Source organism: Arvicanthis niloticus, chromosome Y (assembly GCF_011762505.2).
Source record: "Arvicanthis niloticus isolate mArvNil1 chromosome Y, mArvNil1.pat.X, whole genome shotgun sequence".
Lineage (NCBI taxonomy): Eukaryota > Metazoa > Chordata > Mammalia > Rodentia > Muridae > Arvicanthis > Arvicanthis niloticus.
The window spans coordinates 4298600-4318774 of NC_133431.1; the positions used below are offsets into that span (position 1 = coordinate 4298600).

Below are 20175 nucleotides of genomic sequence, written 5' to 3' on the forward strand. Positions count from 1 at the left end.
GGCCTTGGAGGCCTGCAGTTAGCATTATAATATGTAGTGACAGACTAAACCTCAACTAGTGGAGGTCAGGGGCATCTGGTAGGAGTCTGGTTTCTGTGTAGGTTCCAGGTATTGAACTGATTACAGATGTCCCTGGATTCCACTGTACTTAATGTCCTCAGTTGTAAGTAACTAAGTAGAAAACTGGTGGTTAAGGTAAGGGAAAAGGTACTGAGAAGAGAGATAGGACTGGGTTCAAACTAAGCTTATCTCACCGTATCCTCGAGTTGCCACAGGTTGCTTCCTCTGCATTTGTGTCACATCATGAGTTATGTCATGTGAGTAAATGTGCACACCCATTAACTCATTGTATATTTGTTTTAGCTAACAAATATTTCTTGTAACTCTATGTGAAGGTAAGGTAACACTTTACATCTGGATATGATTTCAGTAATTGGATTGATTACACATCACTCAGGGGCAGTTACACTTACTTATTTTGGTGATTGGTGTGTTTGAGATAGGCTCTGGCTGCATAGCTAGCTAGCCTCTGTTGGCGTGAACTTAAAACAGATTTGTAATTTGTTTTAAGGTTAAAGATTTTTATAAGTTAACTTTTATCCTTTGCTTTATCTCCTTGAAAATAGTGTGGTTATTGAAAAGGCTAAAGTTCTCTATCCACTAATTTCGTTCTTAGATTGCTCTCATTTGTATAGTTTATTTCTTTGTGTCCCAGTTGTATTTGTAAATTGACTGTAGAGTGAACAAAAGTGCTGTCATAGTGGAATACAGTTGTTCTAGGCAGTTGCTTCTTGCCAGGGTTACTTCAGTCCACTTCACAGATAAACTAATGTGAGGTTGTTGGTATCAGGCTCCAGAACCCAGTGACATCACATCTAGGTGACCCCCACATTGTTGCCAAGGCAACAGCCATACATTCCCAGAATCCACCTGGTTACCTCACCTTTACCTGGGAGAGGCTATGTCACCGCCCATATAAAACAGGTAGAACCCCCTGACTTCGCTTTCTTCTTCCATCTTCTTCTATTTCTCTCCCCGCCATCTTTTCCCTGAATAACCCCCCTTCCTTTTGGAATTGTTTGATTTGGTGTTCTGTGTTGTAAGCTGCTTGCGGACTTCTAACAGAGGTGGAGTTTAATTTCTGGGAAACTTAATTGTTTACTTCTAGTTTGTTCTTATTTCTAAGATACTAACAACCTAATACAGAGATCAGTATATTTGGAAGATTCTTAGACTCCACTTCTCATTAATTTAGTGTTTGTTAAAAACATGGCCCACTTTTCAGCCCCCCCTCTGGAGCTGACAGACTATCTATTCTCAGAGGGGAAAGAATCCCATTTGGGGAGAAGTAGCAGATCTTTGTAAATTTTGTTCTCCTCTGATTCTTAACTAATTTCCACTTCGTGGGAGGTATCTTTGCCTTGGGACAATTTTGTATAGAAAACTCAGTTTTAGTTTCCTATGGGGTTTGCTTGTTTTTGTGTTTTTTTTTTTTTTTTTTTTTTTTTTTTCAGTATTGACACCAAGCCCACCACCTCTTGAATGGTTGGCAAGTGCTGCACCCCTGATCCATATCCATAGTCTTAGCATCTATCTCAGTGTCAGACCTGTCTACCCTCCTCACTACACCATCAGTAAGAATTTTCTCACTACTTTTCCTCAGTAGAAACCCTGGTGAGCATAAGGTGCTCTTAAAGGAGTTAGCAAATGAATTCCTTTTTTTTTTTTTTTTTTTTTTTTTGGTTTTCCAAGACAGGGTTTCTCTGTGTAGCCCTGGCTGTCCTGGAACTCACTCTTTTGACCAGGCTGGCCTCGAACTCATAAATCCACCTGCCTCTGCCTCCCAAGTGCTGGGATTAAAGATGTGTGCCATCAATTATTGATCATTATTGGTTATCAATCAATATTGACAATTATTGTTGACTGTTTATTGATTATTGATGGGCATTGATTATTGATCGTTATTCCAGCACCGTCATACCCCTGCCTCTGCCTCCCAAGTGCTGGGATTAAAGGCATGTACCACCACTGCCTGGCATATGATGTGTTGTTTTAATGAATTTCTTGGGGAATGCATTTGTATGGCGAATGTGTTATACTGTGTGTGTTTTTTGAGTGGCTAGTATGACAGGGTTTAAGGCCCATTTTAGGTCAGATGATAAAGGGAATATTTTAGTAGATTGTTTAACTAGTTAGTGTTAAAAAGTAAGTGACTGTTAGTTGGACTTGTCGATGTTTTATGCAAAGTGAATGTTAAGTGTTGTTATTCAGGAGGACATAGATTTTTTTCTCCATCGACCCCTCTGACCCAGTTGAAAAATTGAGAAGTGTTTTCATATGAGGTTTAAATGGTAGGGAGGATGTTCTCTGGGCAGATAGAACAGATAAAGCAACCTGAGAATAATTTATTTTGATAAGGTTTACTTGGCAGTAATCTTTTGTCTTGCGTAAATCGGATATTGAAATTTTTAAATTTCCCATTTTCCTTGATAGAAGATCAATGAGGAGTACATTATGGTATAAAATCGACTTGTTTTTTCTCTCCATACAGAAGTTCCACCCACCATGTGGCAGTGTTGCAGGAAGCAAGCAGAAAATGATGACTGGGAAATAGGTGTGTTTTAATGATAAAAGATATTTACATGTCTAGATAATTTTTGTTATTTTTATTTTATAATATGGCTTCAGGTATAACATGTGACTTTATACACCAACTCTGTATTTTCAGTGTTCATAAACTCTAACCCTTAAAGTTTATTTTACTGTTAAGGATTTTGTCCTGAGGAAGTAGATATTCTTTCACAGAACAATTTAATAAATTTTAGTTTATCTCAGCATTGCTAGAAATACCGACAGTTGTGAAAAATATATAAGTATTTAGTACATAGAACATAGTGTTGTCAGTTAATCATCTATAACGAGTAAAGCATTTCTTTTTATGTGTCAATTTTTGAGAAAATACGGTGAACATATAAACTTTTAATAATCAGTAAAAACAAATCATTTGCAGTTTGGACAAAACATACCACTGTTGTCACCTGTAGCTTTACTTTAAAGACATGATAATGAAAACAGTGAAGCCTAGTTATTTTAGGGTTATAAAAGTGAGAGTATTTATAAATCAGTTAGGGGGCTTTTAAGTTAATTGTGTGGCAGGGAGCTGTAACTGTTGTTTATTTTCTTGCCTTTTTTTGGTTGTAGGATCAGTACATGGCTGCCAAGATCCAGATGCTGGAGAAGCACTTCTGCTCTGCAGGAGGATGGGACACTGTCTGAAATATTTAGTGGAACACAGAGGTTGAGTACATTTCACTTTTTTGGTGCCCAATTATATTGTGAACTTTTTAGGATTAAGAAAAAAAAATGTTTTAATCCTCAATTATTTATAATCTGTATTATTTCTTTTCTGTTGCTGTAAGAAAATAAAAATAAAAAAAATAAATAAAACAAAGGTAGTTTATGGAAGAGATTATTTTGGCTTGTGCTTCCAGAAGGATGAGACCGTCATGGCATGGAGCTTAGAGATCACATGTTAAACCCCAAACATGAACAGAGAGTGAAATGGTATTGAGGCTAGTCTACATACTATCCTCAGAGCCTGCCCCTAGTGAGGTGTAGCCTGTTAAGTCACCACCAGGGTTCAGATATTTGAGCCTATGGTAGACATTCTCATTTAAACCACTAGTTTCCACTCCCAGGCCCCAAAGGCTCAGAGGCCATTGTTATAATGCAATGTGTATTGAATCCTACTTCAGAAGCCCCCTTAGTCTTCCACAGTCTCAATAAAACCCTGTGAGTTCAAATAGTAAATTAACTTCAGCATACAATGGCACAGACACACATTACTATTCCTAAAAGGAGGAATGGGGGCATAGTCAGAAAATGCTGGCCCCAACAAGACTGATAAGGCAGCATGTAATCACTCAATCAATTCCCAGCTGTGGGCCATGATCCATCTGAAACCAGATATTTACATGATAATTGATGACAGTAGCAAAATGACAGTCATGAAGTAGCCACGAAAATAATTTTATAGTTGGGGGTCACCACAACACAAGGAACTGTATTAAAGGGATACAGCATTAGGAAGGTTGAAAACCAGTTCTCTAGCTTAATATCTGATATCAGAGGGCTTAGATGGCTCCATCCCTCCATCTTTTCTGCCTGCAGAATATGTCTCTAACAGGCTGGTTTCACTCTATGTAAGCCAATCTCCCTGACAGATGTCTCACAGCTTTGGTGCGTCCAACATCTTGGAGTCTGTAGAGCGACCTAGACTTCACTTCATTTCTCAGGATCTTCATGCAGGGACTCAGGATTAGGGTTGAGGTCCTTTGTGGTGCATGTTTGTGATTTCCCTGAGAAAGGATCTGATGGTCTTTCTTTATTGAGAAAGGGTATATTTATATAGCAGAAACCATTTGGTTTTGCCAAAGAAGTCAGGAGAGGGCCATATTCTCAGTCTGGAAAGGTTATCACCTAATTACTCCTTTGTTTTTGCTTTCTCTTCTACCAGCTCTGTCTACTCTTCCTGGGTCTAATGTCTGCAGTGGTTGGGTAGTTTGTCTTGTGGGTTGGTGAAGATATCAGGAAATTTTAAGTTATATATAGTTTTAGCTATGCACTTTCTGTGTGAAGACTTATCTACTGTGATGGTTTGAATAGGAATGACCCGCATAGGTTCATGTGTTTGAATGCTTGTCCCATAGGTTGCTGCACTATTAGGAGGTGTGGCCTTGTTGGAGTATGTGTGGCCATGTTGGAGGAAGTGTGTCACTGTGCAAGTGGACTTTGAGGTTTTAATAGATGTTCAAGCTGTGCCCAGTGTGGATACAGTCTCCTGCTGCTGCTTACAGATCAAGATGTAGAACTCTCACCTCATTCTCCAGCACCATGTCTGCCTGGATGCTTCCATTCTTCCCACCATGATGATAATGGACTGAGACTCTGAAACTGTAAGTCAGCCCAATGAAATGTTTCCCTTATAAAAGTTTCCTTGGTCATGGTGTCTCTTCACAGTAATAAAACTCTAAGATACCTACTCACCCACTTTCTTTTGCACAGTGAGACTGTTCCATCAGTTTCTGTCTCCACTCCCAAATTATTTATTTATTTAATTTTATTTTCCTTTTTTGATTCCAAATAACCTCTGAGTTTTAATTCACCCAATCTAGATTCTTTTGGTTCTGATCATTTTAACACTTGTCTTTGTTTATTGGGTATTACTCCCCAATTTTTTCTTAATTTTGAGTCTTCTTATGGTCACATTTGTGTATGTTTATCCCCACAGCAAATTGTTCACAATATGTATGTCAGTATTGCATTTTTTTTTAACCTGTGCAGCTGGCTGATACAAGTTTAGTATTTAAGATCTTTGTTCATATACCACTGGTAGATTGCCTGGTTTTGATGGTTTCACGTTGTTTCTCTGGGGCCAAGACTCTTAATGTATGTGCATATTAGCACTCTTCAATCCTTAGTTATTTCCTTGTTATGTAGAGGAAAGCTGAAGCTACATTTTCATTACTGTGGTATTGTACTGTTGTCTCTGTGATGATCGAAAATTAAGTACTAAATAATCAAAATAGTTGTTTTGCTCAATGAGGGCAGATCATACTGTTTGTTTGTTTATTTATTTATTTATTTGTTTTTCGAGACAGGGTTTCTCTGTGTAGTTCTGTCTGTCCTGGAACTCACTCTGTAGACCAGGTTGGCCTAGAACTCAGAAATCCACCTGTTTCTAGCTTCCAAGTGCTGGAATTAAAGACTGTCTGGCTCGATCATACTGTTTATAATTACAAGTTTTTCTGGTAAATGTTACTTTAGAGTGGATCCTAGTACAGTTTTTAGAGTTAGTGTCTAGAATATGCAAAATTTTCCTCAATGTATCTTGGCAAATTTAACTTCTTTGACTTTGGTCACATATACTCTGAGAAACTAAGAATGTTAAAAACAAAATCACTGCCTTTTAAATCACTAGTTAAGAAGCTCCTTTCTATAGCACCTTACTCACAAGGGAGGAAGTGAAGGAGGAAAAGATTGCAGTAGTTACTATTTTAATTCTTATTATTTGGTCTTATTATTTGGTGTCTTTGTTTTTCTCTGGTGTTTGGTTTAAAACGTAGTGGTCCTTTCTGATTCTTTTATTAGCAGGGAGGGGCTGACTGCACAAAGACACTTGGCTTTTGTGTTTTTGAGCCCTCTGTGTCTTTTGTCTGAGCTATAGCCTGCAGCATGTGTATTGATCTTAGGCAGCCTGTAGTGTAACCATTTGCAAGAGTTGGTTTGGCTGTCCTGTGACCTCTTTAGAAGTGTGTGGGGGTTGGAAGGGATATCTGAAATCAGAAAGGGTACACGGGAAGGTTGACTTAGGGCCCAGATGCCTAGATCAGCTCTTTGTGTCTGTGAGAAAGCTTTGGAAAGATAGCTGCTGTTTTTTTAGATGCTGATCTCCAGTTGTGAAGGCTGCTTCTCTGGAAGCCTTGACTTTGGGTCCCTGGTTTTTCTTTCAGGGAACCCCAACTATATTGTGACATTGGCGCCACCTTGTGTCCCAGCTCAGGGTTGGGATGCTACCTCTGGTTACCTAGGTTTGCTTGGAGCTTGGGGAGGGAGCCTCTCAGTCACCTCTCTGTAAATCCCTTAGACTCATTGCATGCTTAATTTCCACCCTGATGCAGCTTTAGAGTGAAGCCCTCGTTGTTTATTTTGTAGTGAATGGGGGTGGATGTTCATCTCAGAATAGTTCGGTTCTAAGCTGGATATAAGGTGCTCCAATTTGTTGCTAAAATTTCCAACCCTAATAGCCCATATAAATGACACACAATCCAAACATTTTAATTATAAGTCATATGTAAAGATTGGGCAAATCTAATACAATACTAACTTATTTCCCAACGCTAAGACTCCTTATTACTTGTGGTTTCTCCCGGCCACATGGTTCTGGTTCATAGTGGCTTTCTCCTCTCTTCTTCTTTCTTTTTCTCACTCTACCTGCCACCCCCTTTTGAGCCTCCAGTCCTACCTTTCCCGAAACTATACAATCACAGGCTCTGTTACTTTTATTGACCAATTAAAATAGAGAACATTCACATGGCATCACCTAAGTACATGATGGTCTGCTTGTGGGGTCTGACTTTTTAATACAAATCCAAATAATGTTAGTTATTTAAATGTGTGTTACACAGCTGTTTCCCACATGTGCACTTGTCTAATCTGCTGTAGCAGCATAGAACATGTATTGTTAATGGTGTATTTTCTTGCCAGTAATACATGCATTTTTTTTTTGTTGGATATGCTACTATTGATTATCTAAAAAGTCATAATGGCTTTACACAGGAAAGCTAATTGTCAGAATTTTGTTTTGTTTTTGAGTCAGGGTTTTCTGTATACCACTCACTATCCTGGCACTCACTTTGTAGACCAATGTAGACAAATTGTAGGCTGCCCTGGAACTCACAGAGATCTGCCTGCCCTCTGTCTCTGAGTGCTGGGGTTTAAGTCCTGTGCCTGGCTTGATTTTTTTTTTTTTTTTAAATACTTAAATCATTTTGTTAACTTCTGTGTGTTTGGTGAGGGCTTGTATAATTTGCGCTTTAAATATATTTAAGTGGATCTTCACTTCCTGCTCTGTCCTTTATCATATCAGGCAGGCTTCCTCTGATTTGAGACTAAATAAACTTTCTTTAATTTTTTTCTAGTTTGTGTTCTTCTTTCACTGGCCTTTTATGAGAGTTAGATGTACTCAGAATTGGCTGTCATATTGCATGAAAGATTCAGCCAGAGCCCGAGACAAGTAGAAATGAGTGGGGATTTTGTTTGATTGTTTTTGCATCTATCCTCTATGATTTTTCTATGTAGTCAGACCATCATTACCAAGAAGGCAAGTTGCCACTAGGTGAGGACCTTAAGACAACATCTGGTAAGGCTGTAGTCTGACCCTCAGTCTGCAGTGGGAAATATAATTAGAGTAACTCTTTAGATAGACGTTTGAAAGAATGAATTACAGATGTAGTCCAGTTTTGGATATTGTTACTCATATATCTTTATGAAGACAAATGAATTTTTTTATTAATGTTACTTAAACAGATTTTGTACTTATTAATGCTACAAAAAAACAAAAACAAAAACAAAAAAAACAGGTAGAGTAGCCAGGATGTGAATTTAGTATAGCATTGTCATAGATCCTGCATTTGTAAGCCTGTGACCATATCCAAATATCCAAATAGCCTTTGGATATTTGTAGCATCTAAATACACATTTTTGTGTTAATTGTTCAAGTGTTGTCATTTTTCCCGTAAAAAGTTTTACTGAGTAAATACTGCATACTTGATTCTTACATCATATCATCTGGAATAGTAGTAAGCCAGCTGGTTTGTGGTTGAATATAGGACTTCAATCGTATATGAGATGGTATAGGGTTTAATATGTTAGAAAACGGTTTCTATAAAAAGCAAATGTAAAACCAGGAGCAGAGACTCAGGAAAAAAGTATTGGTCATTTTATGAAAAACGTAACGTTATTCACATAGTAAATAAATGACAACTCCTATGTTAGAGATGATAGGTTCTAGTTAATCTTGTAGAGAAAGTTACAGAACACCAGTGGATACGCCTTTTTGTGCTTGTAATTTCAGTGCTTGATAAATGACAGTAGAAGGCCATGGAAGTAGTAGGAAATTTAGACCCTATTTTGAAACTAGATTAAAAACAAGAAAACAAAGAAAATGTTCATGTCTTTAGTTTGGACAAGAATTATCCTTTGCTCAAACAAATGTAATGTTTATGGTTTAGCTTTCTAGTACTTAGGAGGGAAACAGTAAGTAACAGAGAACTTGTATTTTAAGCTTTCAAGTCAGATACGTTAACTTAAATTCTTATTCTTTAGAAGTCACATAATTAAGTAGATTGAGACAGAAAATAAAGGGAAAGCAAATGGGCTGAGCATCTGGACTGTTTTCACCTGATATGTATAAAAGAAAACCCTTGAGGTTCATTATAGTATATAAAATATTTATATACTATTCATATGTGTGCGCATGTATGGATGTAGTGTATAGGTGAGATTATCTAGTTACACTGGCATAGTTTCTGAATATGAGGAATAGGAAACCAAAGTTTCTAAAAATGATTAGTAAGTTATTGTTTAATCAAATGGCCGGCAGAAACTAGAAATTTCTGTAACATATTAGTTTTAAGTTCTATAGAAACTTCTTGTCTGTTCACTGTTTTCCTATTACAGTGAGCTGCACAGCTCTCCTAAGGTACAGGGGATGGACTGCATCTCCCTCACCACTTTTATACTTGCCGACCCCATGGACTATGTGTTACAAGATAATAGGATGTTTTACATTTATTAGAACAGGACAGTTTGAGTTCGTTGTGACATGTTTCTATCTTAACTATTGCTGAAGAGTAAAAAAAAAAAAAAAACAATTTTACTAGTTTTCATTCTAAATATAGAAAAAATTGCAGTTCATATAGGTGTTTGAAACTTAAAAATTTGCACCTGAAAATAATAGAAGCCATATTTCTTTAATAAAGTTTAAGGAAAATGAATTTTAACATAATGACTAAATCTTATTTTAATTCAGATACACCATAATCATCAGTAAGGGAGAAATCAGGTTCTACATAAAGATATTGCATTGAGTCTTTCTTTCAAAAGCTGAAATTGCTTCTTGTACTTATGAATGCAGGTGTGGAGAAGCTAAGTGAGTTCTAGTTCTTAATGGATAGTCAATTCTTATATATTTATAGAAAGATTAAGTGTTGCAAGTCAATTCTATGATTTCCACATATTAAATACATATTATGAAAGGAAATAATTTTAGCCTGAGTTTTTCATTTTTACTACTATGTAAATAATTTTAAATAACATAATAGTCCCTAATGATAGAGCCTCCAGTAAAAAAAAAAAAAAAAAAAAAAAAAAAAAAAACAGGCATTGTCATGTTTATTTCTTTTCAGGTATAAAAAGGTAAGAAATCAAAAGCTACATTTTCTTTCTTTTTATATTTTAATGGCATTGTTGGGAGCCTTATTTGTTCAGTCTTTTTTTTTTTTTTTTTTTACAAATAAGAAAAACTTTCCTCACAACTGTCCATGACTGCAGTTCTGCATGGTCCATCTCTGTAGGATCCCAAAGGGCTGGCTGAGACTTTCCGTGTGCTACTGTCTGCTAAGTAACATTCTGCAGTTTTTCTAAGAACAAAACAGCCTGTTGAAGGATGATGCCCTAGGAAGAGAATTTACACTTGACATCCTGTTGCCCCCCAGTTGAGTTCCTGCTTTTTCCTGAGTTTGTGTTTTTCCTTCCCTGGCTTGGTGTATATACTGAACCTGCTTAGTAAAGGCATTGGCATTCTCTCACAGTGAATGACCGAGTCTGAGTCTTTCTTTAATCCCCCAGGCCTATGCCTATGCCTGAGCTCGGTACTGCAGGCAGTGCCGGAGCTGTCAATCTCCTACACAGTTCTGTCTGACAGATGACAATTTCAGACTTTCCCAAGAAAGTAGGCAATCTGCTTAATGTCTGTCTGTTGCTTAAATGCACACTTTAAATATAGTGAAACACTTGTCACTTCCAATCTTGAGACTATGAGGATACTCTGAAAGTCAAAAGTGAGGCTTTCATTGCACTTTCGGACCTAGTAATCTTACTCCCCAGAACAGTACAGTTGCCCAAAGTGCAGAGATCCATAAATCTATGCAGCTGGTGCTGTCCTCCCCTCCACAGATCCCCAGGCCTTTCCCACACTCACCTTCTATCTCTGTGTAGCTACTATACTGTAGTGTATATGTCATATACCAAAATATCCACATTTGATAATCATGCAACTGTTATAAGTCTAACCTCATGGACTATGAAGAAGCTATGAGGTGAGTCATAGAGGCTGTGGGCTTAGATGATGACAGGGTTCCAGCTGAGTATAGACTCACAGGATCACAAAGAAACTACCAGGACCACCTGTAGAACATTTTCTACAAAACAAAGTTGAACTGTGATAAAACTAATATTAATATTTTCATGAGTATTAAGGGAGAGAGTCAACAGAGAGAGTTTTTAAGAAAGGACAGTTTGGCCTCACATAGACTTGGTGCAGGCTTGGAGAATTTCTCAAATAAAGTTAAATAGGAAATAATTTTAATGATACTGTAATACTTTGCCTGTTGTACCAAAGAACTATAATAGTGTGTTTATAACAGAGATCTCTCTTTTCTTGTCATCTTGTTTGTAGTTTATTGAATGCTTTGCTTCCAGCCCTAAAAAAACAGTATTGGAGATTGAAAGAAACTGGCCTGTCAAATGCTGCTTTTGATTCTGACTTCAAAGATGTTGAAAATTTAGTAGAGAGAAAAAAAGTGGTGGCTTGGGCTGACCAAACTACCAAACATTCAAACCAAAGTGATCTTCCAGGGATTTCTCTTCTTGTGACCTTCCCACAGCTTGGACTAATTCAGTCTATTCCTTGTTGTAAGTACTTTTATTTTATTCCATAAATGGAAGCTTATTTCTAAGATTTTTTTTTTATATTCCAATCTACAGAACAGTTGGTTTCTTTTAAATAGATTTTGTTATTTGATTACCACTGACAAAGAATCTAGCTTCTAAGTAATTTTAATTAACAAGAATCTCCCAGGACCTACCAGCATTCTATATATGAATAACTAGCAGTTTCATTTCCTTTCCATTCTTATTTAAATTTTAACTTCAATTAAGGGCTAAAGTATATAAAAATATTCTTGTAATTTATATTAACTTAATCTTAAAATCAACTAACACTACAGAATTCACTGTTTCTATTGACGTTTGTTATCTCTCATCTTTCTACAGATTGTAAATAAGATATTTTCATTGAAAAGCCGACATATAATCTTGGGTTAACATGATACTTTTTGCAGTGTAGAATGTAGCAATGTGGATTGCCCTGTCTTTGAGATAGCCTGTAGCAATGTGGATTGCCCTGTCTTTGAGATAGCCAATGTTAGCAATTTGTTATGCTTATGTGCCCTCTGACTTGCACAGTCTGTCTTCCCTTGAGCTCTCTGGGTTTGTTTCACAAATACATTTTATTGGTTAAGCCTAGGTTTTGTGAGGTTTCACTTGAAGATTTGCACATTTTGTTCTGCAATTGTTATCAGTTACTTAGCTTACTGTAAACAGTTTAAATCTACCTATATCAGGAATGTACTTCATTTAAAAGTTTAAGAACTTACAAAATAAATTTGCAGCCGGGCAGTGGTGGCGCATGCCTTTAATCCCAGCACTTGGGAGGCAGAGGCAGGCGGATTTCTGAGTTCGAGGCCAGCCTGGTCTACAGAGTGAGTTCCAGGACAGCCAGGGCTACACAGAGAAACCCTGTCTCGAAAAACCAAAAAACAAAACAAAACAAAATAAATTTGCAGTGATTTAATCAGGATTTTGGTGAGTAGTGCATCAGATTATTTTTGTGGGTGTTACTCAATACCTAAGAATGTGTTGGGAGCCGACTTTTAGCAGAAAGCGGCTAGATTATCTTTGCAGCCATCTCGAACCATATACCCTGATAAGAGATTTGGTTTTCAATAGCCTACAACAGCTGAAGCACACTCTGATATCCTACATATTTTGTGTTGCTGTTTACTGCCCCCAGCTACAAGGTGCACATGGTAGTCACGTCTACAAGGCACGCGGTTCACGTGCTGTCCACGTGCTATCCAGGCCATATATGCCTGTAAGGCGCACGTGAAATCCACGCTATAGATGCCTGTAAGGCTTACGTCATATCAACACCTACAAGGCACGTGGCAAAAGCGTATAAATACCTCAGAATTCCCTTCAATAAAAGAGACTTGATAAGAGAGAGACTTGAGACTTGAGACTTGATCAAAACCTCCGTCTTCTCTCCATTCTTTGCATCTCCTGCCATAAGAGCCCCACTCTCTCTCTTGACCAGAGCACTTAGCCCCAAAACGTTGAGGCAGAGTACGGGCCACAACAAGAATGGATTTATTTTGGCCAAAGATTTTGCAAAAGATCAGTCCATAGTCGCAGGGGCAGATCATACTGTGAGTTGAGGCCACATTCTGGAGAAGTTGACAGAGAGAGAACCAGGGAGGCCAGAAGACCTTGAAATTCATGTTCCTGCCTCTTCCATTGAAGCCATACATCCTCCCACAACAGCACATACAGCTGGTTTAACACGTGAACCTGGGTGAGACATTTTATATTTATTATTTAGTTTATTATTATTTTATATTCACACCATAGCCATGTATATTTGCTTCCGTGCATTCATAGAACATGATTTGAAAAACCATGATTAGAAAACCAAAACTTTTTTTTTTCAATTTAAGTACTTTATTGATATTTTGGCTCCCCCCAAAATTAATTTTCTGGTTGTAGATACCTACAATATCAGATGCCTCAAAACAGAAACTGGGGAGCCCATGTAACAGTCAGAAATGTTGACTGTTGGATCATTTTGTGTCTTTGAGATACACCTCTATCAAAACTTTCCAAAATAAAAACGACAGTGGCTGAACAATCGTGGCCTCTAGTGTTTATGATAAAGAATGCTGTACCTAGTGCTTAGGAGGGCATATGTTTAATTTTTTAGTAAACTAAAATAGTAACACATTTTTTTTTCTTGGATTTTTTTTTTTTTTTTTTTTTTTTTTGGATTTTTTTTTTTCGAGAAAGGGTTTCTCTGTGTAGCCCTGGCTGTCCTGGAACTCATTCTGTAGACCAGGCTGGCCTGGAACTCATAAATCTGCCTGCCTCTGCCTCCCAAGTGCTGGGATTAAAGGCATGTGCCATCAATTATTGATCATATTGGTTATCAATGAGTATTGATAACCATTTATTGATAATTGATTATATATCAGCATTGATTATTGATCATTATTCCATCATCGTGATCCCCCAACTATGCCTCCCAAGTGCTGGGATTAAGGTTGTGTGCCATCAATTATTTATTGTTATTGGCTATTGATTAGAATCGATTATTGATTAGCACTGACTGCTGATTATCAGTTATTGATTATCATGATAATCGATCACTTTTGGTTATTGACTAGTGTTGATTATTGGTCATTGATTGGTATTTATTATTGATTGGCATGACTATTGATCATTATTCCATCACCATCATCCCCCTGCCTCTGCCTCCCAAGTGCTGGGATTAAAGGCGTGCGCCACCACTGTCCAACCATAGTAACACATTCTAAAGCAAGACATTTCTTTAGAATGTTACTACTTGGATTGCCAGTAGCACTGATACATCATCTCTTACATATCTTTGTATTTGAGTTAGTTACTGGGGGGTTTTGTTCTTATTTTGGGCTTTCGGGGAAGTTTTGGTTTTTAGACAGGAATTTAACTATGTAATTCAGACTTGACTGAAACTTGAAGCCAAGGCTGTCCTCAAACCCGAAATCCTCCTATTTCTGTATTCTGAGTGTTGGATTATGGGTATATACCATCATGCCCAATGATTTATCAGTACTTTAATTTTGCTGTATTTTTACCTGGATGTATCCAGTATGGAGAATTGTCTAGTGTCTGGCAGCCTGAGGCTCTTTATTACTCCTGTCCTTGGTGTCCCAGTGTTGCTGAGCTTTCTTGACAGCGTCCTCTGGCCATGGTGCGATGGCTTTTCTTGGTTGTCAACTCGATGCACCTTAGAAGAGGGACTCACGACCGAAAAAACAGCCTCTATTAAATTGGACAATGGCTGACACGACCCGCGGGTCTTAGTTATTCTTGAGGATCAAGGGGGATCTCACCTGAAAAGGAACATGGGCAAGAGAAAGAAGTGAGACCAAGCAAATGGAGACATGGCAGGGTCTGATTTTAATGCGAAAGCAACTCTCAACTCATACAGTTCCTAACAAGGAAATGGGGAGAGAGGACAATACGAGGGAAAATGAGCATATCGAAGTCAGCCATACATTTCCAGAATCCACCTGGCTACCTCACCTTTTCCTGGGAGAGACTATGTCACCACACACATAAAATAGGCAGAACCCCTGATCTTACTATCTTCATCCATCTGGGGGGACATCCTGTGGTGTTTTCTGTGGTGTTATTGATGTCAACCACCCAGAGGGACGTCCTGTGGTTTTTCTCGTTCTGGTACACTGCTGTTCTGTTATTAGGAGCAGGCAGCAAGCTGTACTTCCTGAACTGTCTTGGGCTGCACTTCCTCAAGCAAACATCCGTGGGAAAGTTTCTACTAGTCTCTAGCAAATGGACATGTCTATGAGACATTTTCTTCCTTGCTAACTGTTGCAGGAGAACCAGGTCCACAGGAGGTTGTATAAGGAGTCTGGCTGAACAGAAGTAGGGAACAAACCAGTAAGCAGCATCCTTCCATGAGCTCTGCTTTAGCTCCTGCCTCTGGGTTCCTGCCTTGAGCTCTTCTCTAGGCATTGATAGATGATGGGCTGTAAACTGTAGGCTAAAGTCAACCCTTTGCACACTAAGTTGTTTTGGTCAAATGTTTATAACAGGAACAGGAACCAGACTTAAACAAGCAGCAAGCAGCCGTAGAGAAAAAATTGGCTATAATTTTAGAAATCCTGAGTTTCCAGCTTCCGCTTTCACTTGTGTCTCTTGACAGATTTTTTTTTAGCAATCCAGTGCTTTAAAACTGATGTTTTGGGAGGCAGAGGCAGATGGATGATGGTGATGGAATAACTATCAATAATCAATGCTAACCAATAATCAATAAATGTTAATCAATAATTATCAATACTAATTGATAACCAATAATGATCAATAATTGATGGCACAAACCTTTAATTCCAGCACTTGGGAGGTAGAGGCAGGGGGATGACGGTGATGGAATAACGATCAATAATCAATGCTGATCAATAATCAATAAATGGTAATCAATAATCATCAATACTAATTGATAACCAATAATTATCAATAATTGATGGCACACGCCTTTAATCCCAGCACTCGGGAGGCAGAGGCAGGGGGATTTCTGAGTTCGATGGTCTACAGAGTGAGTTACAGGACAGCCAGGGCTACACAGAGAAACTCTGTCTCGAAAAACCAAGAAAAAAGAAAAAAGAAACAAGAAACTGATGTTTTTACTTTGTACAGATTCTTTAGCTGTCTTCAGAAGAAAGATTGGCCTAGGTTAGGTCCATCTATTTTACTAGCAGAAATTCTCTACTTTCTTTTTTTTTTCAATCAGAAAAATGTTCACAGGCACGATATTGATCATACTCTTTCCCTACCTCCAACTTCTCTTCAATCCTGTCCACCTCAATCACCACACATCTCCATGTTCTTTTGGTCTGAATGCATTCACTCTTGCATGATCTCAGGACCTAAGTAGCATCAAGCCTTGTTAGTATTGGGTGGGAGCTCTCTATATTTTTTACATTAATATATATATATATATACATGTAATATATGTAATATGTGTATGTAATATATGTAATATATAATATATGTATGTAATATATGTATTAATATATGTAATATATGTGTAATATATAGTATACATATGGTATAAAATATATATATATATATCCAGAGTACCTAGAGTTGTTTTCAAGTAGAAAACAACATGAGCCATACTAAGTCACAACATAAGGATTTACCTCACTTGTTCCAAGAAAAGGTACAGTATTTTTAAATCTCTCAGTTTCATTCTCCCCTCTCTTTACTCTCAAATAGACGTGTATACAAATAATAGTCTGTTTTCTTTGCTGAAGCATTATCACCGTTAGAATTAACCTAGGTGAGATCTGGAAAGCAATACTTAAAATATAATTTCATCTTTTGCAGTTGCTTCTTTATAGTGAATTGAAGATGTTGGGAAGGAAGTGGGGTTTTAGCACCAAGACTGAAGACTATTAACCAATCTATACATTTATATATGTGTATGCACATTCATAAGATAAAATGATGAACAATAATCATCCAACAGCAGGTTGGATTAATAATATTGATAATATCAATAATATTAATATTAATATATTAATTTATTATATATTATATATTATATTATATGTATACCCTAACCCTGATTATATATAATATAATATATAATGTATTATATATTACATATAATATAATAATATTAATGTTATTAATTAATATTATTAATCCATATCTCACATAGACATACTTGTACAGATTATGTCAGCAATAAAGTAAAACGTTTATTTGGCTACCTTTCATGTTTTAAAAGCAAAGACGAAATGTTGTATTTTACAAACATGGATTTTCTTTTAGAAAAATATCCAGTAGGTTTAGTGTTCAGTGTTTTTCTATTGGTTCAATTATGTTCATGGAGAGGGACAATCAGTTCAGTTTAAGTCCTGTGTATAATCATAAACATTATCAACTGGTTTTGTTCTTAAGTTTACAACATACTGAATAGTATTAAGATTGACTTTTTTCAACTGGTTTAAGAACATTTAAATCAGAGGCAGTATTTTTATTTAAAGCATGTACACGACATGCTTTCAAAACCTGATTAGATTAACCATAATAAATTTAACTTGTACTCTTATTGAACATTTAAAATAATAAATGATAGAAAATAATATTACAAAAAGCAAGTATTTTGATTTCCTCTGGTGTTTATGTCTAAAGAAAGAAAGCAGAGTCCCATCTGCTTTCTTCTACCTCAGCTTCTCCAGGTTATTTTGAAGTCAATCTTACATCTATATTTTTTTATTTATATCATTTGTCTCTAAGTGGAAATGTCTAATGTCTATACACCTATTGTTATTTACTATATTATCAGTGTTTACATTTCCCTGTCACAGAAGTGTCTTGTTTCTGTACTTGAGGTACAAAGTCAAAAATTGAGGTAGAAAGTCAGGCAAATGCTTTATTTCATCGCTGATTAATCAGCCTCTTGTAACTCTTTTTGGCCTAGGGTCTTATTATGTAATCCCAGCTAATGTAGAACTGGCTATGTAGACCAAGCTGACTGAACTCACAGATATGGACTTCAGATCCTCCTTCCAAGGGCTGAGATTAGATGTATACAGCACCAGTCCCAGCCGTACTGCCTTTTAAATCTCAGGTTCTGTTGCATTTTTGTATTTGGTAATTGTGTGTTGCTCATTGTCTACTTAATGGGCATTAATATAATTTACATTTTTAATTTTTAATTTAATTTTTAATTATACTTTTAAATTTAATTTTACATATGCTTCTTATATAATTTACATTTTTTGCTTCTTAGCATATGTGATTTCCTTTTCCATTCCTTTAAGAGTCTCTTTTCTGTAAATTGCCTACAAATTATTTCAGCACTTTTCTTGTACAATACAATTGCCCTTTGCAAAATATTGTTTACAGACACCTAGCTGTGAAAACATTTATCTGTTCATTCTGTAATACTGAATTACTAAATGTAAATTACTTAGGGAATATTTATGTGCTTAGGAATATGCACACGGGCACACACAGAGGCACACGGCAATAACTAGATTCATGGAGGAAATGAATAAAAGGTAAAGAAGGGCAGTATATAGGAGGAAAGGAAAGGGGGAAATGTAATTGTCTGAAAAAATTTAAAAATGACAAAAAGAAAGTGCAGCACTCTGCAGTACAAGCCCCTGTAGAACTGAACTGATCCTCTAATAAGGAGCATAGGTCACTCCAACAGATATTAGGAGTAGGTTGCAGGTAATATGCTGTTTTTAAAAACATAGTCTGTTAGTTTTCAATAATAAATTTGAAGATCTTACATATATATTATATATATGTAATATATATGTATGTATTACACATATATTAATATATATGTGTAATATATATCTGTATGTAATATATGTAATATATATGTAATATATAATATATAATTTATATGTGTATATAATATATGTAATATATGTATGTAATATATGAAATAAATATGATATATGTATAATCTTTAATATATGCATGTAATATGTGTAATATATGTAATATATAATATATGTGTATGTAATATATGTATGTGATGTATGTGATATATAATATATATGTAATATGTGTAATATATGTATGTGATATATGTAATGTATGTATGTAATATATGTGTAATTTATATAATATACGTAATATATAATATATGTATGTCATATATGTAATATATCTATGTAATATATATATATATATATATATATATATATATATATATATATATATATATATATGTAGCCAGAGTATCTAGACTTGTTTTCAAGTAGGGGAAATGAGCCATAGTAAATCATGACATGGGGATTCATCTAACTTGTTCCAAGAAAGTCAAGAATGTAACAAAGGAAAGTAAATGCTAAGAATCAGAGTTAGAGAGAAGGCAGAGCACATGGGATTATTGTCAGGAATTACACATTTATTTTGAACGATACATGTATGTTGAGCATGATCTTAGCATAGATGTGAGCTTGGCTGTGTATTAAATCTGACAATGTTGATCAGATCATAATGTGGTCAGGAAAGGTCGTAGCATTAGGAGAGTATTACAGGAGCAAGTAAAGATGAAGTTGCCTCACATGAGAATTAGAATTGCTGAGAATGGTATGGCTCATGAGATTTTTGAGCCTGAAATCTAAAAGGATGGGTTCATGTTAAAATGGTTGGAAAAGACTTCACATGTTACAGGTTTTCAGAGTCAAAATAGTTTATATACAGGAGTTTTGTTAGTGCTTTGTTAAATTTGCCTTAGAATAGATTCGAAGTGGAGATGCCCTGGTGCACAGTTAAAACTAAGATGTTCAGGAGAGAGGTCTGGTAGCGAACTATAGCTTTGATGGTTAGTGACATTTAGCTAAGCTCCATAAAGGTTATCGCAGCTGATCTGCACAGACATCATGTAAGAGAAGTCCTAGTATCCTCCTTTGTGTATAAGGAGACCAAGGCTCAGAATGGTTCCTCTACCCCTTCTAAATTCTCACAGGAATTAAGTAGCAAAACGAAAAATCAAAGTCAGACCTGAATGTTAAAAGAATGTTTACCGTTGTACATTTTTCTGTTTGTTCATTGGGCTCCTAGATGGCATTTCTGAAAGCAAATCCCGACTGCAATTCATGATCCCCATACACCTGAGGCTTTTCAATAAATCATAAACACTGCAGACTGCTGCAGAGGCAAGAAGAGGTTCAGGCTTGTGTATGACTACTTTTCTCAGCTTCCTATCCTGATGTCAAGGTGCCCAAGGTCTGGACCCTA

General features: G+C 36.4%; 1 protein-coding gene across 1 annotated transcript in view; it reads right to left on the bottom strand.

Moving 5' to 3' along the window:
* The window catches only part of LOC143437367 (uncharacterized), a 173446-nt gene that overhangs the window by 83947 nt on the left and 69324 nt on the right, over positions 1 to 20175 (bottom strand). The window contains exon 5 of the mRNA XM_076922179.1: positions 5029 to 5041. Coding sequence (XP_076778294.1) covers positions 5029 to 5041 — 13 coding nt within the window. The remainder of the gene's footprint in view (positions 1 to 5028; positions 5042 to 20175) is intronic.